The 26,208-nt window shown below is 37.9% G+C and overlaps 1 protein-coding gene across 4 annotated transcripts in view; it reads right to left on the minus strand.

The window, feature by feature from the left end:
• Window positions 1-2,330: 2,330 nt before the first annotated feature.
• The window catches only part of LOC116540898 (zinc finger protein 107), a 38,696-nt gene continuing 14,818 nt past the window's right edge, over window positions 2,331-26,208 (minus strand). The window contains exons 2-5 of one of the 4 annotated variants that reach the window (XM_032264696.1): window positions 21,448-21,574; window positions 20,586-20,681; window positions 5,371-5,749; window positions 2,331-5,286 (exon numbers count right to left, since the gene is read on the minus strand). In XM_032264696.1, coding sequence (XP_032120587.1) covers window positions 3,486-5,286; window positions 5,371-5,749; window positions 20,586-20,681; window positions 21,448-21,574 — 2,403 coding nt within the window. In that variant the 3' untranslated portion in view covers window positions 2,331-3,485. Of the gene's footprint in view, window positions 5,750-20,585; window positions 20,682-21,447; window positions 21,575-26,208 lie in introns of all 4 variants that reach the window. The other 3 variants (XM_032264698.1, XM_032264695.1, XM_032264697.1) reach the window with 3 other exon arrangements.

A 26,208-nucleotide genomic window follows, 5' to 3' on the forward strand; every position in this document is an offset into this window, starting at 1 on the left:
TAGCAGTTTAAAGCAACTAGCAAAAATAATTATTAGAAATGTTAGTCTATTATGTTATCAAATAGCATACAGTTACCCTCTTTTACCTAAACCCTTGAGTAAGGGGGGATGGGTAAAAGTTAGTGGCATAAAAACACTTCATTGAATGCACAATGGTTTTAACAAGTTAAAAAAAAAGTTTAAGTTCACACACAATTTAAAAAGTTTTAAACATAACGCATTTTATTACATACAACAGCGTAAAATAATAGGCTACAAATTAACTTTGATTTTAACTAAGATTAAAAATAACTTTTTCTTACTATTAATGCAGAAGAATATCACTCTGAATGTCTACCTCATGATGGCTTAATACTGTAAGTTAAACACAAAAAGCCACTCCACTCAGCTTTTTATCATGCATCTTACAGTAATGTCCTTACTCTTTCAGGTAGAAAGTATCATAAATAATGCCCACCTAACAGAAATGATTTCTTATCTCTGATGAACAATTAATTGATCACATGCTTTCATGTGAATACAATAGGAATGAAGAGCATTAAGCAATTTGAGAGTTGAATTACATTTTTGCTTTTCAAAAACTCAATTTTTTCAAGAAAAAAATTTGAATTATAAATCTACAAAAAATTCTCTACTTATTTTAAGGTTATATACAATTCATCTACCAACTTTATTTTCTATACTCTGCATTGTTTAAGTGCAATGTCTGAAGTGTCAGTACCTTAGATGATATTTCTACTGTGAATTCTTTTTTGTTTTGAGATGGAGTCTTGCTCTGTCACCTAGGCTGGAATGCAATGTCATCACAGGCTCACCACAACTTCTGCCTCCTGGGTTCAAACGTTCTCCTGCCTCAGCATCTGGAGTAGCTGAGATTACAGGCGCATGCCACCATGCCCGGCTAATTTTTGTATTTTTAGTAGAAGCTGGCTCTCACCATGTTGGCCAGGCTGGTCTCAAACTCCTGATCTCAGGTTATTTACCCACCTTGGCCTACCAAAGTGTTGGGATTACAGGCGTGAGCCTGGCCTGAATTCGCTATTTACAGTCTTAATTTTTGATTAAATTATTTTTACATTTACTGCATTTGCAAAAAATATATTTTAGCATGAGGCCTCTGGTTTTTTATTGCATTTTAGGTTTTAGGGTACATGTGAAGAACATGCAAGATTGCTGCATAGGTATACACATGGCAGTGTGATTTCCTGCCTTCCTCCCCATCGGCCTCTGGTATTTTCTAAGCTGTAGTTTTTTAAAAGATGTTTCTCCAAATGCATTACATTTGGAGAGTTTTTCCTCCAATATAAATTTTCTGGTATTGAACAAAGTTTGAGCAACTGCTTCAGGGTTTTCCTCCAGTACAAAATAGTACACTGTATCTGTGATACAAGTAAAGGCACTACAACTCTATTCGTATTTGTAATGTTTGTCCTCAAAATACTTTGTATTTTCCGAGATGAAGTTTTTTGCTCTTGTAGCCCTGGCTGGAGTGCAGTGGTGTGACCCCAGCTTACTGCAACCTTCATCTCCCAAATTTGAGCAATTCTCCTACCCGTGCCTCCCAAGTGGCTGGGATTACAGGGGCCTGCCACCACACCCAGCTAATTTTCGTATTTTTAGTAGGGACACAGTTTCACTATGTTGGCCACGCAAGTCTCAAACTCAGGAATTTGAGGTCCTGACCTGATTCTGACCTGATCCACCCACCTTGGCCTCCCAAAGTGCTGGCATTACATGTGTGCCACACCAGCACACCTAGCTCCTCTTCTTCACTTTAAAGGCTTCTATTTTCTGAAAGATCTCGACAAAAACTGCATTTTTATTAAGTACTAACTCTCTAATATTGAGTAAGATGTGAGCAGATATTTCTTGGAGATGGAGTCTCACTCTGTTGCCCAGGCTAAAGTGCAGCGATGGCTCACTGCAACCTCCGTTTCCTGGGTTCAACCAATTCTCCTGCCTCAGCCTCCTGAGTAGCTGGGACTACAGGCACGCAACACCACACCCAGCTATTTTTTTTTTTTTTTTTTTTTTTGAGACAGAGTTTCGCTCGTTACCCAGGCCGGAGTGCAATGGCGTGATCTCGGCTCACCGCAACCTCCGCCTCCTGGGTTCAGGCAATTCTCCTGCCTCAGCCTCCTGAGTAGCTGGGATTACAGGCACGCGCCACCATGCCCAGCTGATTTTTTGTATTTTTAGTAGAGATGGGGTTTCATCATGTTGACCAGGATGGTCTCGATCTCTTGACCTCGTGATCCACCCACCTCGGCCTCCCACAGTGCTGGGATTACAGGCTTGAGCCACCCTGCCGGCCGCTAATTTTTTTTTTGTAGTAGAGATGGGGTTTCACCATGTTGGCCAGGATGGCCTCAATCTCTAGACCTCCTGGTCTGCCCACTTTGACCACCAACAGTGCTGGGATTACAGGCGTGAGCCACCGCACCCAGCCGATGTGAGCAGATATTAATGGCTTTTCCACATTCCTTACATTTGTACAATCTTTCTGAAGTATAAATGCTTTCCTGTGCAATACGGAGCATTTATTAGAAATGCTGCCACATTCTTTACACTTCTAGTTTTCTTCAATATGGATTTTCTTACCTACAATCAAGTGTGACAACCATTTAAAGGCTTTGTGAAATTTTTCACCAGTATGATTTATGTGAGAAAGTTTGAGGTGTTGTCAAAATCATCATCACATCTTTCAGGTGTCTGAAGTTTTCAGTATTATCTATCTTATGTTTATTGAGGTTTGAGGATTGGTTGTATGTTGCCACATTATTCGTATTTTCATAGTTTCTCTCAAATATAAATTGTCTTATGTGTAGCAAGGTGTGAGGACCAGTTAAAGGCATTGCCACATTTTTTACATTTGTAGGGTTTCTCTCCAATATAAATACTCTTATATGTACTGTTGAGAATCGGTTAAAGGCTCTGCCACAGACTTCACATTTGTAGAGTTTCTCTCCAATATGAATTTTCTTATCTGCAGTAAGGGTTGAGGATAGGTTAAAAGCTTTGTCACATTCTTCACAACTGTAGCATTTCTCTCCAGTATGTATGGTTAGTAAAGTATGAGGATTGGTTAAAAGCTTTGCCACATTCTTCACAATTGTAGTTTCTCTCCAGTATAAATTATCTTGTGTAGAGAGGTGTGATGACTGATTAAAGGCATTGCCACATTCTTCTCATTTGTATGGCTTCTCTCCAGTATAAATTACCTTATGTTTAGTAAAAGTTGAGGACCAGTTAAAGGCTTTGCCACAGTTTTGACATTTGTAGGATTCTCTCTGGTATGAATTTTCTCACATTCTGAAGGTTTGAAGGTAAATTAAAAGCTTTGCCACATTCTTTACATTTGTAGGGTTTCTCGCCAGTATAAAAGGTCTTCTGTGTAGAAAAGAAGACTGGTTAAAGGCTTTACCACATTATTCATACTTGTAGTGTTTCTCTTCAGTATGAATTTTCTTATGTGTAGTAAGTTTTTAGGATGAATTAAAAGTTCTGTCACATTCTTCACATTTGTAGGGCTTCTCTCCAGTATGAATTTCCTTATGTGTAGTAAGATTTGAAGATAGGTTGAAAGCTTTGCCATAATCTCCACATTTGTAGGGTTTCTCTCCAGTATGGATTATCTTATGTATAGTAAGAGATGAGAACTGGTTAAATGATTTGCCACATTCTTCACATTTGTAGGGTTTCTCTGAAGTATGAATTTTCTTATGTGTAGTAAGGTTTGAGGACTGGTTAAAAGCTTTGCCACATTCTTCACATTTATAAGGTTTTTCTCCAGTATGAATTTTCTTATGTGCAGTAAGGGTTGAGGACAGGTTAAAAGCTTTGCCACATTCTTTACATTTGTAAGGTTTCTCTCCAGTATGAATTATCTTATGCCTATTAAGAGTCGAGGAGCAGTTAAAGGCTTTGCCACATTCTGCACATTGGTAAGGTTTCTCTCCAGTATGAATTCTCTTATGTATAGTAAGGTTTGAGAATCGGTTATAAGCCTTTCCACATTCTTCACACTTGTAGGGTTTCTCTCCAGTATAAATTCTCTTATGGTTAGTAATGTTTGAGAATAGGCTAAAAGCTTTTCCATGTTCTTCCAATCTGTAGAGTTTCTCTCCAGTATGAATTATCTTTTGTGTAGTAAGATGTGAAGACTGGTTAAAGACTTTGCCATATTCTTCACATTTGTAGGGTTTCTCTCCAGTACGAGTAATTTTATGTAGACTAAGGTGTGAGGACTGTTTAAAGGCCTTGCCAAATTCTTCACATTCTTTGAGTTTCTCTTTAGTATGAATTATCTTATGTCTACTAAGTTGATAGGACTGATTAAAAGCTTTTCCACATTCTTCACATTTATAGGGTTTTTCTCCAGTATGAATTCTCTTATGTTTAGTAAGGGTTGAGAATCGGTTAAAGGCCTTGCCACATTCTTCACATTTGTAGGGTTTCTCTCCCGTATGAATTTTCTTATGTTCAGCGAGGTTTGAAGACTGGCTAAAAGCTCTGCCACATTCTTCACATTTGTAGGGTTTCTCTCCAGTATGAATTTTCTTATGTCTAGTAAGGGTTGAGGATCGATTAAAAGCTTTTCCACATTCTTCACATTTGTATGGTTTCTCTCCAGTATAAATTTTCTTATGGTTAATTAGGTTTGAGGGTTGGTTAAAAGCTTTGCCACATTTTTCACATTTGTAGGATTTCTCTGGAGTATGAATTTTTTTATGTTTAGTAAGGTTTGAAGATTGGTTAAAAGCTTTGCCACATTGTTTACATTTGTAGGGTTTCTCTCCAGTATGAATTATCTTATGAATAATAAGAGTTGAGGACTGGTTAAAGGTTTTGCCACATTCTTCACATTTGTAGGATTTCTCTGCAGAATGGATTTTCTTATGTTTAGTAAGGTTTGAAGATCGGCTAAAAGTTTTGCCACATTCTTCACATTTGTAGAGTTTCTCTCCAGTGTAAATTTTCTCCTGTTTCTTAAGGTTTGAGGATATGTTAAAAGCTCTGCCACATTCTTTACATTGGTAGGGTTTCTTTCCAGCATGAATTCTCTTATGGTTAGTAAGATTTGAGAATAGATTAAAAGTTTTTCCACATTCTTCACATTTGTAGAGGTTCTCTCCACTAGGAAGTATCTTTTGTGTAGTAAGGTGTGAGGACTGACTAAAGACTTTGCCACATTCTTCACATTTGTAAGGTTTCTCTCCAGTATGATTTCTTTTATGTATAGAAAGGTGTGAGTCCAGTTTAAAGGCTCTGCCACATTCTTCACATTTGTTGGGTTTCTCTTCAGTATGAATTATCTTATGTCTAGTAAGCTGTGAGGACTGGTTAAAGGCTTTTCCACACTTTTCACATTTGTAAGAATTCACTCTAGTATGAAATCTTCTACGCTGAGTTAGTTGTGAAAGCATGCAAAATGATTTGCCACATTCTTTACATTTGAAATGTTTATTTCCAGTATGTCTTTTCTTATGTCTATTTGAATTTGAAAATTTATGAAAGACTTTCACATACTTATTACATTGGAGTATTTTGCTTGGGGTAGCTGTCAAACATTGGTTAACTCTGTTATAACCTCCTTTGTACTCCATACACTCATCCACACTTTTACAGCCTTTTTTTAACTGTAAATTCTCATGCCCACATTTTCTGTGTCTTCTCAGTGTCACATTTTGGAAAGAATCTTTTATGTTCTGCTCTGGCCAAAGGTCTTGGGCAAAATGAAAACACATAACTGAAAGAAATAAAAATAAGACATTACTCCACTTGCTAGACACAGATGAATATACTTTACAAATTTAATCTATAAAATTATACAAACTACATAAGCAAGATTGCATAGCAAAATGCCACAGGCTCCAATTTCTTCACAGACATATAACTAAAACATACTGACCAAAATACATTTGTGGAAAATTTATAAATAAGTTCAGTGTGTACAGGTCCCCAGGGGGCACAATGTGAAGAGCCACATAGAAGAAAAAGACAAGTCTGTTTTGTTTACCCAACAAAGCTCTTTCTGTTCCCCAATATAACATAGTGCCTTTAGAAGTAAATTGCCAACTCCTGGTTTCATTTTTAAAAGACAAGATAAATAATAACAAACATATACATCTTTATTTCTGGGTTCTGTGTCCCTTTGCAGACATTGGTTTCTGTCTCCCATGACATAAAGGGCTGAAAGAAATGGTGGTGTACTTTGGAATGACATTTTGAGTCTGCTGAAGTCAAAGGTAAATGTTATAGCACTGAAGAGACTGCAGTAGAAAACAGTTGTAGCAAGTGATTACTGACTATTCAGAAGAAACATGAACAAACTCTTTTAACTAAAAAAAAAAAAAAAAAAACTGAAAAAAACCCTAGAAAATCTTAGAGAAGACACATCCTAAGAACATGTTTGAAAGACTCTCAGGATGACTAGTTAAGACAAATGGCTTCAGACTATGCCAGGACAAAGCTGCATTATAAAGATGGTGACAGAGAGCTTGTTTTTACCAAATATCAATTAAAGATTACAATGTATACAAAATATTAGGGCAATACAGCCCATCAGAAATTATAAAATTTTCAGAAAGCAACCATTAAAAAATAAAAATATACAAATTAATTTTAAAAATTTAAAATAAATTGAATAAAACATGAGTGAATAGGAACAGAGACAACTACTAAAAATCAGAAAAATGAGAACAAAAAAAATATTAAAAAGAGCAGGAACCAGGAATTGTGGAGGTAAAAATACAAAAAAAAATTAAAAATTTAAAAGAAAAATTAATGTAAAATAAAGACACTCAACAAACTATAATACACACAAAGGTATTTATAACAAACAAATATATAAGCAAAATTTCAAAACTCACAAACAAGAGAATCTTGGGAACTGCAAGATGAAAGTGATGTGTGATTTATAATAATAGTCTTATGAGATAGCCAGTAAATATGTCAAGAAAATTTCACAGGCGAGAAAGGAACTGTGATATAGTCAAAGTCCTGAAAACAACAGCTGTAAAGTGAGAATAGTAACAACTGTCTTGCCAAATACCTTCCAAGTAAAACACCTTCCAAAAATAACAAAATTTGGCCATGTGCAATGGCTCACGTCTGGAATCACAGCACATTGGGAGACCAAGGTGAGTGGATCACTTGAGGTCAGGAGTTCGAGACCAGCCTGATCAACATGGTGAAACCCCATCTGTACTAAAAACACAAAAAATAATTAGCGAGGTGTGCTGGTGCACTCCTGTAATCCCAGCTACTTGGGAAGCCGAGGCAGAAGAATCACTTGAACCCGAGAGATGGCGGTTACAGTGAGCCAAGATCATGCCACTGCACTCCAGCCTGGGCAACAAGAATGAAACTCCATCTTAAAATAAATAAACATATATATGGGAAAATTCTGAAAATATATTTTGGCACTGCCTATGCCCTACATATCAAAGATGCTGAAAGGAGTTCCTTCCACTGAAAATGACATGATGCAAGAAAATAACACACAATCATATGAAAATACATAACTTTCTGGGAAAGATATGCACATATACAATAATGTAATTTTGTACCATTATCATAATGGTGCAGAAAGTATTTTTAATTATTCTCTGACATGTGAAAGATAGAATACAAATTATAGTAAACATCTGCTAATGAATATGTAACATAAAGATATAATTAGCAACCTCAATGACAAGGTTGAGGGCAGCTGTATGAATAAGAATTTTTGCATGCAAATAAAGTTGATTTTTAACTAGACTATAATATACTGTTTTATCTTGTAGAGGTTTTATGCAATCTCCAAGGAACCACAAAGGATATATTTGTGTAGACTGACAAAACAAAATAAGAAAGAAATAAAAGCATATAAATACAAAAATCAAAAAGACACAAAGGAAGAAAGAGAAAAAAGGGACTAAGAAACAAGAATCAAATTAAAGAATAAAATGTTAGCAAGTCTTTCTGTTTCAGAAGAATATATATAGAGTTAACTTTACTTAAATATCTATATAATAAATCAAGAGACATACTTTCAGCTAGGCACAGTGGCTCATGCCTTTAACCCCAGCACCTTCGGAGGCTGAAGCAGGTGGATCACCTGAGGTCAGGGGTTTGAGACCAGCCTGGCCAACATGGTGAAACCCCATCTCTACTGAAAATACAAAAATTAGCTGGGCATGGTGGTGGGTGTCTGTAATCACAGCTACACAAAAGGCTAAGGTGAGAGAATTGCTTGAACCCGGGAGGTGGAGGTTACAGTGAGCCGAGATTGCAACACTGCACTCCAGCCTGGGTAACAAGAGAAAAACTTTCTCAAAAAAAAAAAAAAGAGACATACTTTCAATAATGGAATTAATTAAAAAATTTTGAACACCAAGATCCAACTTGACTTTCTTCAGGGTAAGCTGAGATATAATTATAAAACAAGACTGAAAGTGGTACGATGGATGTATACATTCTACACAAATATTAACAAAATGAGAACAGAAGATGTCTAAAAAATTACACAAGATACATCTTAAGTCAAAAACTGTTATATTTTATAAAATATACCATAAGTCAAAACTCCAAAGAGAAACATTAAACAATAATAGATTCATTTACTAAGAACCTGTGACAAATTTGTATATACATGTGTGTTGCATGTGTGTTTGTATCTCACATTGTGGTAGCAAACACTGACAGAATAACAGAAATGAAACACATAGAGAACAATATAATTATAGTAGGATATTTCAATACCTGACTTTCTACAATAAAGATAAAACAAGATAGAAAATGAGGGAAGAGAGCACCTGAAGGCAGTAAAAAACAAATACATTTAACAAAAATACAGAAAACACTTCTCAACATTAGGATACACACGCTTTTCAATAGCTATACAACAATCTCCTTCAAAGACCACCTGGTACGCCAGATAAGAAGTCTTTTTTTTTTTTTTTTTTTTGAGGCGGATTTTTGCTCGTTACCCAGGCTAGAGTGCAATGGTGCGATCTCGGCTCACCACAACCTCTGCCTCCCGGGTTCAAGCAATTCTCCTGCCTCAGCCTCCCAAGTGGCTGGGACTATAGGCATGTGCCACCATGCCCAGCTAATTTTTTTATTTTTAGTGAGACAGGGTTTCACCATGTTGACCAGGATGGTCTCGATCTCTTGACCTTGTGATCTATCTGCCTTGGCCTCCCAAAGTGCTGGGATTATAGGCGTGAGCCACCGCGCCCGGCCAAAAACTGAATTTTTATGGATTACTTTTTATAACAAAAATGAAATGAGAATATAAAACAATAGAAAAAAACTTAAAAATTTACAAATATGTAGAAATCAACACACTCTTGAGCATGCTCTTGTTCAAACATTGAAATAATACTGTGAAGATGATACATACTGCTTAATCTACTAATTTAATGCAATGCAAAATTCACTGCATTTTTGAAGAAATAGGAACCACAGAAGTATATAAAATCTCAAAAGACATTAAAGTATACAATTTTCAAAAAAAAAAAAAGAAAAAAGTAATGTTAAAGGCATTGCAGTTCTTGATTTGAAAACACATTACAAAGCTACAAAGAATTAAATAATTGGTATGAGTATAAAGGTAAAAAAGTTGGCTAATAAAGTAGAATGCAGTACATATATAAACTTTCACATATTTGATCATAAGAGTAATTTGCATACCCATAATCATTGCAGCAACATCACTGAAAGCACATAAGTAAAAACAATGCAAATTTCTGTCACCAAACCATTCAGTAGATACAATGTGAAATACAGAAATACTTGAATATCACCTAGGATTTAAAAAGCAGGAAATATTCTAACAACTATAAAGATAAAGCTAGAAGTCATCATACGAAATGAAATGAGCCAGCCACAAAGAGAGATTGTATGAGATATACAAAGCAGATATATAAAACACTCCTAGAAACAGAAAAGAGTGGTGTTTAAAAAGTCTGACAAAATGGGAAAAACTGGTAGTTGTTTAATATGTACTGAGATTTAGCTTTGCAAAATAAAAACATTCTAGGGATATGTTGCATAACACATCAATATAATTAAGATGACTAAATTGAATATTTAAGAATACTTGATTGTCGGCCAGGTTTGGTGGCTAATGCCTATAATCCCAGCACTTCAGGAGGCTGAGGCAGACAGATCACCTGAGGTCAGGAGTTCAAGACCAGCCTGGTCAACATGGTGGAACACTGTCTCTACTAAAAATACAAAAATTAGCTGGGTGTGGTGGCAGTCACCTGTAATCCCAGCTACTTGGGAAGCTGAGGAAGGGAGAAATGCTTCAACCTGGGAGGCTGAGGTTGCAGATACAGAGTTATGACAGTTTTTGAGCTATCTTTCAATCCAAACATTTTTCTCCCACACAAAAACACAGATTTAAAAATAACTAAATGTTAGCCGGGCGTGCTGGTTCATGCCTGTAATTCCAGCACTTTGGAAGGCTGTGGTGGGTGGATCATCTGAGGTCAGGAGTTTGAGACCAGGTTGGCCAATGTGCTGAAACCCTATAGCTCATAAAAATGCAAAAATTAGCTGGGCAAGGTAGTGGGCACCTGTAATCCCAGCTACTCAGGAGAATGAGGTGGGAGAACTGCTTGAACCTGGGATGCGGAGGTTGCAGTGAGCCAAGATCAGGCCACTACACTCCACCCTGGGCAACAAAAGCAAGACTCTGTTCTAAAAAAAAACAAAACCTAAATGTTGAAATTTGGAGAATTTTTATGACTGCTCACCTAGATAAAATTAACCATTCACAATAAACCTATACCAGAAAAACACAAGTCTTAATAAAATACAGGAATAATATTTATATAGGGAAACAGATAATTATATTGGCAGTAGACAATAAATATGGTTAATTCATATTTGGTTTAGTTTGTTTGTTTGTTTAGAGACAGACTCTCGCTCTGTTGCCCAGGCTGGAGTGCAGTGGCGCAATCTTGGCTCACTGTAACCTTCGACTCTCAGGTTTAAGCAATTCTCCTGCCTCAGCCTCCCGAGTAGCTGGGACTACAGGTGTCTGCCACCATGCCTGGCTAATTTTTTGTGTTTTTAGTAGAGATGGGGTTTCACTGTGTTAGCCAGGATGGTCTCAATCTCCTGACCTCATGATCTGCCTGCCTCAGCCTCCCAAAGTGCTGGGATTACAGGCATAAGCCACTGTGCCCAGGTCTAATTCGTATTTAATTTTGCTCTGCACTGTCTTAAATTGCACAGAGTTAAATACTGTCATACACAATTAAAATATAAACTAAAATACCAAAATACATTATTTTGTGAGGTGGCATACACTAAAACATATAACACAAAATTATTAAGTTGCAAAACAAAATTAAAACATGAAATGTAAAACTTACCGGATGCCATCAAGAATGTCAATATATTCATGAAGGAAATATTAGAATATAGGAAAAAAGTAATACAGAGGTTACTTGAAGACAAAAAAGGCAAAGAACTTCCCAAATTTTAATGTAATAAAAAATTTTAACCAGTAAGACTTGATTCAAAATTATTTTACTTGAAAGACAAAATATAAATAAAGACTTTCCAGCCAGGCGCGGTGGCTCAAGCCTGTAATCCCAGCACTTTGGGAGGCCGAGGCGGGTGGATCACGAGGTCAAGAGATCGAGACCATCCTGGTCAACATGGTGAAACCCCGTCTCTACTAAAAAAAATACAAAAAATTAGCTGGGCATGGTGGCGCATGCCTGGCAGGAGAATTGCCTGAACCCGGGAGGCGGAGGTTGCGGTGAGCCGAGATCGCGCCATTGCACTCCAGCCTGGGTAACAAGAGCGAAACTCCGTCCCCCACTCCAAAAAAAAAAAAAAAAAAAAAAAAAGACTTCCCAAAATAAGAGGTGAGCCAGGCGTGGTGGCACATGCTTGTAATCCCAGCTACGTGGGAGGGTGAGGCAGGAGAATCGCTTGAACCGGGTGGCAGAGGTTGAGTGAGCCGAGATTGTGCCATTGCACTCCAGTCTGGGCAACAACAGTAAAACTCCATCTCAAAAAAAATATATATATAAATAAAAAAGAGGTGAAAGTGTTCACTGCCACTAGCAAAGTACTAGAAAAAATGCTACGTTATGGCCAGACACAGTTACTCATGCCTCTAACCCCACAGTTTTAAGAGGCTGAGGCAGTCAGATCACTTGAGACCACGAGTTGAAGATCAGCCTGGGCATCAAAGTAAGACACAGCATGAAAAAAAAAAAAAAAAAAAAAAAAAGGGCCAGGCGCGGTGGCTCAAGCCTGTAATCCCAGCACTTTGGGAGGCTGAGGCAGGTGGATCACGAGGTCAAGAGATCGAGACCATCCTGGTCAACATGGTGAAACCCCGTCTCTACTAAAAATACAAAACATTAGCTGGGCATGGTGGTGCATGCCTGTAATCCCAGCTACTCAGGAGGCGGAGGCAGGAGAATTGCCTGAACCCAGGAGGCGGAGGTTGCGGTGAGCCGAGATCGTGCCATTGCACTCCAGCCTGGGTAACAAGAGCGAAACTCCATCTCAAAAAAAAATAAATAAATAAAATGCTAAAATAAGTCCATTACGTTGAAAAATAAAATGATGCTGGACACCATCATAAAAACATATATAAACATAAAGCTCTCTATTACATGTAAATATACAGATACATATAGAACTCTTTTATCTTTTTTGATATGGAGTCTTGCTCTGTTGCCCATGCTGCAGTGCAGTGGTGCTATCTCAGCCCACTGCAACCTGTGCCTCCCGGGTCCTGCTTCAGCCTCCCAAGTAGCTGGGATTACAGGCACACACCACCACATCTGGCTTTTGTTTTTGTTTTTGTTTTTTTTTTAGTAGAGATGGGGTTTTACCATGTTGGTCAGGCTGGTCTCGAACTCCTGACCTCATTATCTGCCTACCTCGGCCTCCCAAAGTACTGGGATTACAGGCATGAGGCACCACAGCTGGCCAGAATTCTTTACTGTCATAATGATGGTGCATAAAACCCTTACATTTCTATAGAATATAAAAAACAAGGCCAGGAGTGATAGCTCAAACCTGTAATCCCAGCACTTGAAGAGGCCAAGGCAGGTGGATTGCTTGAGGCCAGGAGTTTGAGACCAGCCTGGCCAACACGGTGAACTCCATCTCTACTACAAATACAAACATTAGTCAGGTTTCATGGCACATGCCTGTCATCTCAGCTCCTTGGGAGGCTGAGTCATAAGAATCATTTGAACCTGGAAAATAGAAGTTGCAGTGAGCTGAGATGCCACTTCACTCCAGCTTGAGCAACAAAGCAAGACTCTGCCTCAAAAAAATAAAAGTACATGAAAAATGAAATATTGATCTGTTAATAAATACAATATAATTTTTAATATCAACAAACTAAAAAATATAGAGGTGTAGTTTTTGTATTTAACTGAAGTTGTCATGAGATCAAAATATATTGTTTTAACTTTAAGATGTTTTATGTGATCTCCATTTTTCATGACCATTATGAAGATAAAATTTATAAAATATACGAAAAAAATTAAAAAATAAAGCATGTCCCTACACAATTAAAATTAAAATGGAAGAAAACAGAAAATAAGAAAAACATATCTACAAGAAACACATAAAACAACAAAACTGATAATAGTAACTTCATTTTTTTAAATAATCATTTTAAATATAAATCAATTAAACTACTTTTAATTTTCTGTTTTTATTTTTTAAGAGAGTCTCGCTCTGTCACCCAGGCTAGAGTGCAGTGGCATGATCTCGGCTTACTGCAACCTCCATCTCCCAGGTTCAAGCAGTTTTCTGCCTCACCCTCCCAAGCAGCTGGGATTATAGGCGTGTGCCACCACACCCAGCTAATTTTTTTATTTTTAGTAGACACGGGATTTCATCATCTTGGCCAGGCTGGTCTTGAACTCCTGACCTCGTGATCCATCTGCCTTGGCCTTCCAAAGTGCTGGGATTATAGGCGTGAGCAACCAAGCCTGGCCAATTAAACTACTTAATAAAAAGAAATGTAATCTCAGGACTTTGGGAGCCCAAGGTAGGCTGAACACTTGATCCTAGGATTTCAAGACCAGCCTAGGCAACATAACAAAGCCCTGTCTCTACAAAAAAAAAAAAAACAAAAAATGTGTGATTGTACATCCTTGTAGTCCAGCTACTTGAGAGGCTGAAATAAGAGGATCATCTGAGTTCTGGAAGTTGAGGCTACAGTGAGTTGTGATAACACCACTACAAGCAAGCCTGATTGACAGAGGGAAACCCTATCTTAAATTAATTAATTAATTAATTAAAAAAGAAAAAAATAAATAAAATGCCTGACTAAGAAAAAAATCATACAATATGCTGCCTACAAGAGACTGATTTTAGGCCTGGCACAGTGGCTCACACTTGTAATACCAGCACTTTGGAAGGCTGAGACAAGCCTGGCAAACATGGTAAAACCCCACCTCTACTAGAAAAATAAAAATACAAAAATTAGCCAGGAATGGTGGCACACACCTGTAGTCCCAGCAATTCAGAAGGCTGAGACAGGAGAATCACTCGAACCTGGGAGGCAGAGGTTGCAGTGAGTCAGCCTGGGGGACAGAGAAAGACTGTATCTCAAAAAAAAAAAAAAAAAAAAAAAGAAAGAAAGAAAAAAGGAACTCATGCTAGCATTGAGTCAAATAGGCTGAAAATATCAATGAGGAAAATATCTATATTCTATGAAAATAGTAATCACAATTGGGTGAGGTAGTCATATTAAACATGCTTTAAGTAAAGTACTAGCATGAGACAAAGACTTATATTATATAATAGGAAAATGGATCAATTTACCAGGAACATGTAGCTATTATATTTATCTGTATGTATACATATGTAACAGTAGTGCTTCAAAATATATAAAGAAAATATTGACAAAAGTGAATACACAGCAACATAATAAACATCAAGTAGACATCAATACCTCATTTTCAATAAACAGAAAATTCAAATAAAAAATCAATAAGAAAATAGCAAACTTAGAAAACATTATAGATATTAATTTTTTGGCATGTAAAGGAATACCTGAGAGCTAATAATTTATAAAGAAAAAAGGGGCCAGGCATGGCGGCTCACACCTGTAAACCCAGCACTTTAGGAGATAAATACATAGTTCAAAGAACAGAGAAACACGTAACTGTGGTATTATTTTAATGAGTGAAAATATTTGCAAATCACATGTGACGGGAGTTAATATGACCAATATATAAACAACTCTTAAAACCAAACAATAAAGTTCAATTACTTCCTTTAGAAATGGAAAAATAATTGACTTAAATTTTCATAAAAAATGATACACAAATTAGAAAAAGCAATTTAAAGAACACAGTATATTACAATTTGTAGAGAAATGCATAAAAATCACAATGAGAAACAAAATCACCTCACATCAATCAGAATTGCCATTATCAGTTTTTTTTTAAATACCAAATCTGTTGATAATGCAATAAAAACGAAACCCATATTGATTTTTGGTGAAAAACAAGAATGCAGCCATTGATTTAAAATGTTATAAATGTTTTTCAAGTAATTAAAACTAAAATTATCATAAAATGCTATATCAAATAATAAATCCCATATCCAAAATATGCCACAGAGGACCTGAAAGACATATTTGAACATCTATGTTTATTGTACCAGTATTCACAAAAGCCAAATGGCTGAAGCAACCCAGGTGTTCCTTTATTTATAAACACATCAAAAAATATAACATATACATACAATGAAATTTTACTTAGCCTTTTAAAAAAATCTTGTCACATTTTAAGATAAACTTCTTTGAGAATATTATGTCACCTGAAATAAGCCAGTAAAAAATGATGGATACTATATGATTCCATTTGTATGAGATAACTTAAGTGGAAGGGTGTTTGTCAAGGGCTGGAAAAAGGGTAAAATGAGCAGTTATTACTTAATGGGTATCGAATTTTAGTTTCCCAAGATGTAAAATTTCTACAAGTTTTTTGCATAACAATGTGAGTATACTTAACATGCCTGAAATGAACAGCACAATTTTTTTTTTGAGACCAGATCTCACTCTGTCACCCAAGCTGGAGTACAGTGGCACAATTATCACTCACTGTAGCCACTAACTTTCTGGCTCAAATAATCCTCCCCTCTTAATCTCCCAAAGAGCTGGGACCACACACCACCATGCCTGGCTATTTTTTTTTTCATCCAGCCTGAAGTCTAGTGGCATGATCCTGGCTCACTGCAACTTCCACCTCCCAAGTTCAAGCAATTCTCCTGCCTCACCCTCCCAGTAGCTGGGATTACAGGCACACACCACCATGCCCAGCTAATTTTGTATTTTTAGTAGAGGCGGGAGGCCAAGGCGGATGGATCAAGAGGTCAGGAGTTCAAGGCCAGCCTGCCCAGCATGATGAAACCCTGCTTCTACTAAAAATACAACACTTAGCCAGGCATGGTGGTGCACGCCTGTAATCCCAGCTACTTAGGAGGCTGAGGCAGGAGAATTGCTTGAACTTGGGAGGCGGAGGTTGCAGTGAACCAAGATCATTCCACTGCACTCCAGCCTGGGTGACACAGTGAGACTCTGTCTAAAGAAAGAAAAAAAAAAAACTGTAGAGAAGGAATCTTCATGCCCAGTGTGGTGGCTCATGCCTGTAATCCCAGAACTTTGGGAAGCTAAGGTGGGCAGATCAGGAGGTCAGGAGATTGAGACCAGCCTGACCAACATGGGGAAACCCTATCTCTACTAAAAATACAAAAATTAGCCTGGCATGGTGGTACGTGCCTGTAATCCCAGCTAGTTGGGAGGCTGAGGCAGGAGAATTGCTTGAACCCAGGAGGTGGAGGTTGCAGTGAGCCAAGATCATGCCACTGCACTCCAGGTGAGATTCCATCTCAAAAAAAAAAAAAAAAAAAGAGAGAGAGAGACAGAGAGAATCTCAATGTTTTCCAGGTTGTTCTCAAACTTTTCGGCTCAAGTGATCCTTTTGTCTTGGCTTTCCAAAATCCTGGGATTGCAGATGTAAGCCACCACCATGCCTGGCCTTGAAATATACAATTCAATAGATTTAAACTGTAAATTTTATGTTATGGGGTTTTACAACAATTAATATTTTAAAGAAAAACTGAAAAAAATATATAATAATAAATCTTTTCAAAAGTTACCTTCAAATCATAAAAGTGTTTCTCTCACACAAAGGAAATACAAATTCATCATTAAACACACAGTGAAAAGATGATTTCCATAACTACTTACTTAGACAAGATAAAACAACCATTGAAAATCAGCTAAGAAAGAATATAAACAAGATAAGCCATAACCAAAATTGGGGTCATATTTGTAAATAAAAACACACACATATATAATCTGATCGTAACAGACATATGGCTAATTTATTTTTTAAAACCCACATTGACTTAAAGTGTACAAATGGAACTGCAATTATAATACACAAGTAAAACACAATAATCTGATGTTAAGAAACCTACATTGAAAAACCACGCTAATATGGAATTACAAAACAATATCAGAAATGTTTATTCATGAAATCTGGTTTGCAATATTTACGTACCTTTAAGAAAGAATCTGTCTAGGTAATTGCAGTATTTAACTAGGTATGTACTCATGGAAGGCAGGTATTTAAAATCATTCACATCTGCTAGGTAGCAGTAAAATTTCAGAGAAAATGAAGCGTAATCGTAAACAGAAGATGCTAATGAGGAAATTTTAATAAATGAGCATTTTTTAAAAGTGGAGATAATTTTGATATTTAAAATATATGCTATTATTACACAAAATGAAAATTCTGTAACCCAACTTTAGAAGCAAACAATACCCTTACATTGCTAAAGAAAAAATATATGTGAATGTGTGTGTATATATATTTATATATGTAATATATATTTATATGTGCATGTATATGTGTGTGTGTGTGTGTGTGTGTGTGTATGTGTGTGTGCATAATATGGCAAAATATGGTTAGAGCCTCTGATACATGAAAGTTTTTGAGAATACATTAGATTATTTAGATACAGGCTAAAGAAAGTGGGTGAAAATACTATAATTTGTTTATACCGACAGCTAACTCAAATTTGTAAGTGCCTACTAATTATCTAATTTACTTAAAGCATAACCTGTAAATTCTAGCACATTGTCCTAAATGTCTGAATTTAAAACTACAGGCAAATTTGAAATAGAAAATAAAAAGCAAAAATGTACAGAGTGATTTCAGTAGGATGGAAAAATAAAAGGTGCCCTATTTTCTTATACCCCAACAGCAAAAATATTTATCAGCCATCCCTGACCAAAAAATGTGTTTACAAGAAAGCCAGGCATCATGGATCACAGCTATAATGACAGTTTTACATGGTACATTCAGGTTGGAGAATTGCTTCAGGCCAGGATTTAAAGACCAGCGTAGGTTGGAAAGCAAGAACCCATCTTAAAAATAAGTACCTGTAACAGAGCTTTGAGATCCAGGGAGGGAGTTGTGAAACTCTGCTAGAGGCAAAGATTGAGAAGTGTTCCTTTTCAGAAGGCAGGCCCTCATTCAGGAGGCAAATTACAAGACCCCTGGAGTGGGCTACAGACCAGGAAATGGCCCACCCAACTTGGTCCCACTAAGAATTCTGAACTTACTCTGTAATCATCCCAAACTTCTCCCAGCAACAGTCTGCGAGAGGTCCAGTCTTTCCAGAGGCCTGGAGAAAGACACACATTTACAGCCATGTAGGCAGGCCTGCAGACTTTGGCCATTACTGTGGTCCCTGAAGCAGTTCAGTGACTCAGTTCCAACTCCCTGATCCACACTTTACTGTCAGTTCTGCCTACACAGAAATCCATACAGTGACCTAGAGAAATCTTCTCCGGTACTCAGTAAAAGCCATATTCATCCACATCCTGATATAAGGCCCATGATACTCAGACCTAACTGCAAAAACATGTCCTAATATCTGTCCTACAGAGCAACGTCCTGAAGGACATCCGTCTATCCGAAAATAAAATGGGAATTACAACTACCTAAGCTTCTTATAACAGGCCAATAAAGGCAGACCCTAGTGCAGACACAGTAACCTTGTGACTAAGCTACACCCCTCTCTACTACAAACCCAGAGGGCATCCCATCACCCTGAGGGCTCTACAAAAGAAGATCTTTACATCCTTAAATCAGTTTATAAAAACTTGAAGGGGTTTTTGCTCTTTCAAAATCACAGATACCAGTGCAAAACTGTATTGTGCCCATTGTCAATGCTTTTATTTTAACATAGCACTGACAGTATGTGGCAAAAGAATTAAAAATTTTTTTTAAGTCATTGAAATTGAAGACAAGTAAAAAGTTGCTGGTTGTAGATTATATAATCTTATATATACAAAACCAAAAACAGTACATTAAAACCCATCAAAAGTGGTAAATATACTCAGTAAATTTCCAAAATATAAAATTAACATACAAGTATAAATTATGGTTTCATCCACTCAAAACAAACTATCTGATAAAAAAGAGGAAGAAAATATTATTTATAATAGCATTAAAATAATTATTCTTGAGAACAAATTAAACCAAGGAGGTAAAAAAAATTTTACAATAAATCAGAGAAGACACAAATTTTAAAATATTTTATGTATATGGATTGAAATAATAAATATTGATAAAGTGCCATGTTTTCCAAAGTGATCTATAAATTCAATAAACTCCCTATTGAAATTCCAGTGGCATTATTTTCACAGTAATGAAAAATACAATTCTAAAATTTACATGAAACTACAATAAATTGGAATAGCCAAAGCAATTTTAAGTAAAAAAAAAAAAAACAAAGAACATCATAGTTTATAATTTCAAACTGTATTTCAAGACTATAGTAATAAAAACAGAATGGAATGTGCAGAAAAATGAACAAACAAAAAATGAAACAGAAAACACTACTCACACATTTCAGACATGACGCAAAAAAGAACTTAAAGAACAGTTTAACAGAGTTTTTTTTTTTTTTTTTTTTTTTGAGACGGAGTTTCACTCATGTTACGCAGGCTGGAGTGCAATGGCGCGATCTCAGCTCACCGCAACCTCCGCCTCCTGGGTTCAGGCAATTCTCTTGCCTCAGCCTCCTGAGTAGCTGGGATTACAGGCACGCACCACCATGCCCAGCTAATTTTTTGTATTTTTGGTAGAGACGGGGTTTCACCATGTTGACCAGGATGGTCTCGATCTCTTGACCTCGTGATCCACCCGCCTCTGCCTCCCAAAGTGCTGGGATTACAGGCTTGAGCCAACGCGCCCGGCCGGTTTTCAAAATTATGCAGATATTTGTGTCCCCAAAACAAAAAAAAGTCAGGTTGTGCCTCTTATATGCATGAAGAGGACTTTGGCTCTCACTGTGAACTTGAAGGAAGATCACTGAAGAGAAAAATAGAATCCTTAGAGAATTTAAAAGCGTAAGACAGAAGATGCAGCTCTGTGAGAGCAAAAGAAAAAAAAGGCTCAGGCTTTCCAGAAACTATTTCCTTTGGAACACAGCTTCCCAAATCACATTTTAAGGACTGGCTTTTCCTTTGACCTTTCGTTTGTGTCATCTGTTGTATCCACTATCTCACCTACCTGGGGTTTTGGCTACCATCTCACGTCTCTTCATATTCCAGGGTTCTTTTTTTTGCTCCAGACAGGTGATCAGATATGGCTTACAGACAGCAATACCTGTTATATTGAAAATAAGTAACATGAATCTTAGTCATATTCTCCAATTACCAACCTAGTAATGTACTCAGTAAAGAGGATACATAAATACTAATCTATAGCATAAATTTCTAAATATTTAGAAAATATTTTAAATTTGTAGGTTTTAAATTTTACCATCTGGTACTATTGAATCAAAAATTGGTGTTGGGAATTAGATTTTAAGGGGTGGGTAACAATATTTCACGGCACTAAATTTCTGGAATTATCACTAATCTAGAGTGAAAGATACAGATTAGCTCAGGAATGTGAAAAGTTCAGGTCAAAATGAAACATCTTGAAGGAATGATTTTGTGCAAAAAGACATCTCAAAGATTTTCGGTTGACAGCAGTGGGTCACACCTGTAATCCCAGCACTTTGGGAGGCCGAGGCGGGCGAATCACGAGGCCAGCAAATCCAGACCATCCTGGCTAACACGGTGAAATGTCTCCACTAAAAATGCAAAAAATTAGCAGGGTGTGGTGGCACATGCCTGTAAGTCCCAGCTACTCGAAAGGCTGAGGCAGGAGAATCACTTGAACCCTGGAGACGGAGGTTACAGTGAGCTGAGATTGCACCACTGCACTCCAGCCTGGGTGACAGAGCAAGACTACATTTCTAAATAAATAAATCTCAAACATTTTCTTGAAAACAGGAATCTGAATTACCAGAAAACATTCTACAAAAATAAAAAAAAAATAAAACCTTAAGTGTATTTTAGGAATTGTGAATTGAAGTTATCCTCACCCAGGAAGACCAGGTTTCTGTAGTTCTCTAACAACACATGCCTATATAAATCCCGCTGTGCGTTGTCCAAGCATTGCCACTCCTCCAGAGAGAATTCTATGGCCACATCTTTAAATGTCAGTGGTTCCTGAAAAACACAAACACACTCACATTTACCAAGTGGCCATTAGCTGGTACTGGATTTAAAAAAAAATGTATAGGATAATAACTAAATACCGACAGATACAGAAAAAAGGGATACAGAAGGAACAGGTTTTTTTGTTTTGTTTTGTTTTTTTGAGACGGAGTTTCGCTCTTGTTAGCCAGGCTGGAGTGCAATGGCGCGATCTCAGCTCACCACAAACTCCGCCTCCTGGGTTCAGGCAATTCTCCTGCCTCAGCCTCCTGAGTAGCTGGGATTACAGGCACGCACCACCATGCCCAGCTAATTTTTTGTATTTTTAGTAGAGACGGGGTTTCACCATGTTGACCAGGATGGTCTCGATCTCTTGACCTCGTGATCCACCCGCCTCGGCCTCCCAAAGTGCTGGGATTACAGGCTTGAGCCACCGCGCCCGGCCAGAAGGAACAGTTTAATGTGGTTTAGAGAAATTTTTATTGTGTTTGTATTTACTTCTTTGTGACTTGCAAAGAAACTACTGGATCTGCAGGAATAGAAAACAAGTTGCTAAACGGAATGTCTCTGAAAGCATTGGTTTTAATAAAAAATTTTAAAAAGACCTTAAAATACATACTTTTTTCTTTCCATTTATCTCCTTATGGAATTTGGAAACTGTTAGTACCCACTCTAGAAAGGTACCAGCCAAAACTCGAAGAATCAGTTCTGTGAGGCAAGATTCCAGGGTGGGGCCAGACCTAGATAAGGCCTCCAACAAGAGTGAATCTGAACAGCACTGGGGCAGGGAGTAAATCCAATATAGTACAGGTATTGATCGACTTACGACCTATGCAACTTACGACCACTCGACTTTACGACAATTGCTAGCCACGACTGCTCTGCGTCTGGCAGCGCAAATGCTGCCCAGCTGGGCATACGACAGTGCGGACCAGTTTCCAGCAGCACTACCATCTCCGCGTGCATATAGCCTACTCAACTTACGACCAAATCGTGTTACGACCGGTCTGTCGGAACCAATTGTGGTCATAAGTCGAGCACTAGCTGTACTCTGTTCAGCCCATCAGTTTTATAAATATACCAATTAGCAATTTAAACAAATTTCTTAGGGTTTTCTATAATAATTTTATTATAAGATAAATACGTATTCTTAGCAAGGTAAAAGAAATTTAAAAATAATATTTAGCTCTTGTGGCCTGGGGGCAGTGGCTTATGCCTGTAAACCCAGCACTTTCGGAGGCTGGATGGATCACCTGAGGTCAGGCGTTCGAGACCAGCCTGGCCAAAATGGTGAGACCCCGTCTCTACTAAAAATTCAAAAATTAGCCAAGCATGGTGGCGTGAACCTGTAATCTGAGCTACCCAGGAGGCTGAGGCAGGAGAATCATTGGAACCCAGGAGGCAGAGGCTGCAGTGAGCCAAGATCGTGCCACTGCACTCCAGCCTGGGCGACAGAGCAAGACTCTGTCTTAAAAAAAAAAAAAAAAAAAAAACCCAAACCAAAAACAAAACTCTTGTGACCATAAACATTCATTCAAATGATGACCTTAGAAGTCACAATAATATAAAGAAAGTGTGGCTGGGTGCAGTGGCTCAGGCACGTAATCCCAGCACTTTGGAAGGCCGAGGCGGGTGGATCACCTGTGGTCAAGAGTTCAAGACCAGCCTGCCCGACATGGTGAAACCCAGACTTTACTAATCATACAAAAATCAGCTGGGAGTGGTAGCACACCCCTGTAATCCCAGCTACTCAGGAAGCTGAGGCAGGAGAATTGCCTGAACCCAGGAGGCAGAGGCTGCAGTAAGCCGAGACTGCGCCAAAGAAAGTGGCCCAAATAAAGCACACATTTTTTTTCACACATCTATTCATTTTGCCAACCATATGATGCTTGATTCAACCATGTGTACAGTTGCTAGTTTAGACTAACAGTTCCTTCATGGTAGGGACCATGACTGCTTCATCTATTTTTCTAATGGCCATATGAATTAATTAGCAATTAGTTTATCTGCTTGAGTCTCCAGACCTCCCAGTTGTTTTTCAACCAAGTACTAGGAAACTGGAGAAAGTCTCAAATGGATACCAACTAAAGACATCTCCTGAATGAGGGGAGGGACAAACACAGGATAACTCCTTTCTCTTACACTGAGACAGAGGCAGCATTAACCACGCTTGTCCACCTGATGCATTTCTGCTCTGGACATCCTCAAATGTCTCAAAGATGCCTTGGTGATTATGAGAGAGTTCCCAGTGAGTTGGGCTGATGGCCCAAGGATAAGGCAGGCAGGAGAGACTCAGGCCAATTCTAAACAGAAAATAGAACTGCCTCGGTGTAGCTCCAGGTTACAGGTCCTGATTGGCTAGCTCTTGGGCAAAAGGAAAGACAAAAATACTCTACTCCAGTAGTACATTTTATGGGTGGAAGTAGTTGTGATCATGACTCTGGATACTTTGTGGCCTTCATCCCTCACCCCTAAGATGCTTGTTCACACTTACAGAATCTGTCATCAGATTCTACTTACACCTGGATCTTCTCACATAACTGTAGCAGGTCACTGAACAAGATATGAAAAGCTCACATAGTCTCGCTCTCAAAGGGAAGCTTTAAGATGTCTATGTTGACATTTCACAATGCAGAAAATGCCTCCTGTTGGTTTTCTGTACATTCTCAATTCGGAGTGTGGCCCTGTCTTGTAAATCCAGGTAAAGGCCAGACTGTATGTGCAGATTCTAGGTTGGATCAGCCTGGCTCTACATTCTTGGGTGTTCCTGCAAGTTGAGTCCAACCAAAGAAGAGATCTCCTCATAGAGGCTGCTCTAGCACATTCCAAATAATATGTCTACTTAAAAGGAAAAAGCTGAAGCTACATGAATATAAGTAGAGAGTTTATTTGGGCCAAGATTGAGAATTGGAACCTGGGATCAAAGACTCAAGTTGCCAGAAATCTACACTTTGATTAGTGCAGTTACAAGACGATTTGTAAAAGCAAAAAGAGACAGAGAGTGGGCTGATACAAAGTTGTCTGTCAGACATTCTCATTTATTTACAAAAAAAAACCATTGCTTACTGATTGGATATACATTGTTAAGCTATATGGTGTGTGTTACAGGGCCCAGCATGTCATTATTAATTTATAGCTACTTGTGGCAATAGCAAGCACTTTCAAGACATAAATAAATCACTCAAAGAACAGACAAATGCATAAGGAATACCTGAAAGCTGATAATTTATAAACAAAAAAGGGGCTGGCACGGTGGCTCACATCTGTAAACCCAGCACTTTGGGAGATAAATACATAGCTGAAAGAACAGAGAAATACATAATTGTGGTATTATTTTAATGTCTCTGAACCTCATAACTAAAAGAATTTGTATTTCTCAGATAAAAGTTTTCTTTTCTCCCAAATCTTAAGACCCTGATTCAGAAGCTGGAGCTGCAAATTTAGGTCCTGGATAGATGTAGTGGCAATAGGTGCCATATGCACATTTGTGAGTATTTTAAGAAGGGTAGGAAGGGGTTGGGTGTGGTGGCTCACTCCTATAATCCAAGCACTTTGGGAGGCTGAGGCAGGTGGATCACCTGAGGTCATGAGTTTGAGACCAGCCTGGCGAACATAGAAAACCCCGTGCCTCCACTAAATATACGAAAATTAGCTGAGTGTGATGGTGTGCACCAGTAATCCCAGCTTCTCAGGAGGCTGAGGCAGGACAATCGTTTGAACCTGGAAGGCGGAGGCTGTAGTCAGTCAAGATTGTGCTACTGCAATCTAGCCTGGGTAGTGACAGAGTGAGACTCCGTCTCAAAAAAGAAAAGAAAAGAAAGAAAAAAAGAAGAAAGGAGGAAGAGGAAGGCAAAAAATGGAGATTCTCATGTCTACTTAATGTACACGTTACTCTGATTGGGTTTCTGGGAACCATGGTCTCTGAATCAGTTTCTGGTCTGAAGATACAAGAGTCACTGAAAGAGGTAAAATGCTTAATTGCTGCCCTGTGAAGTATGTAGAAATCTGGCCAAGCCTCTTTTTTTTTTTTTTTTTTTTTTTTTTAAATAGAGATGGGGTTTCACTATGTTGGCCAGGCTGGTCTTGAACTCTTGACCTCAGGTGATCCTGGCCTCAGCCTCCCAAAATACTGGGATTACAGGTGTGAGCCACCATGCCTGGCCTGGTCAAACCTCTTTAGATGTGACTATAAAGGACTATAGATACCAAACAGGCAGAGACACAATTCTGCCTGCATATTTAGGAGACAGCATGCACTTTATAGCACAATTGTGTGTTGACTAAAAGCCTGAGCAGGAAAGTGCCCTCTTAAATAAAGTTTGGTTGGCATCTTATATGTTTATATCATATGTAGTAATTCTAGACAGTATTTGGAAAATGTAAGTAAAAGAAAAATTTTCTCCAGCTCCAGAGTAACTCCACAATGACAGCATAGAAAGAACACCATTTTATTACACAATTAAACCAGAATGTGACATGTATCATGGTCTATCTACTTAAGAGATTGCAAAGACAGAAAGATGATCACAATAATTAGTCCATAAGAAGAAAAATTTACTGCACATGTCATACATAGTTCATCATTTTTTTTTTTTTGAGACGGAGTTTTGCTCTTGTTACCCAGGCTGGAGTGCAATGGCGCGATC

Source organism: Sapajus apella, unplaced genomic scaffold (assembly GCF_009761245.1).
Source record: "Sapajus apella isolate SASKATOON/1434 unplaced genomic scaffold, GSC_monkey_1.0 scaffold146, whole genome shotgun sequence".
NCBI classification, from domain to species: domain Eukaryota; kingdom Metazoa; phylum Chordata; class Mammalia; order Primates; family Cebidae; genus Sapajus; species Sapajus apella.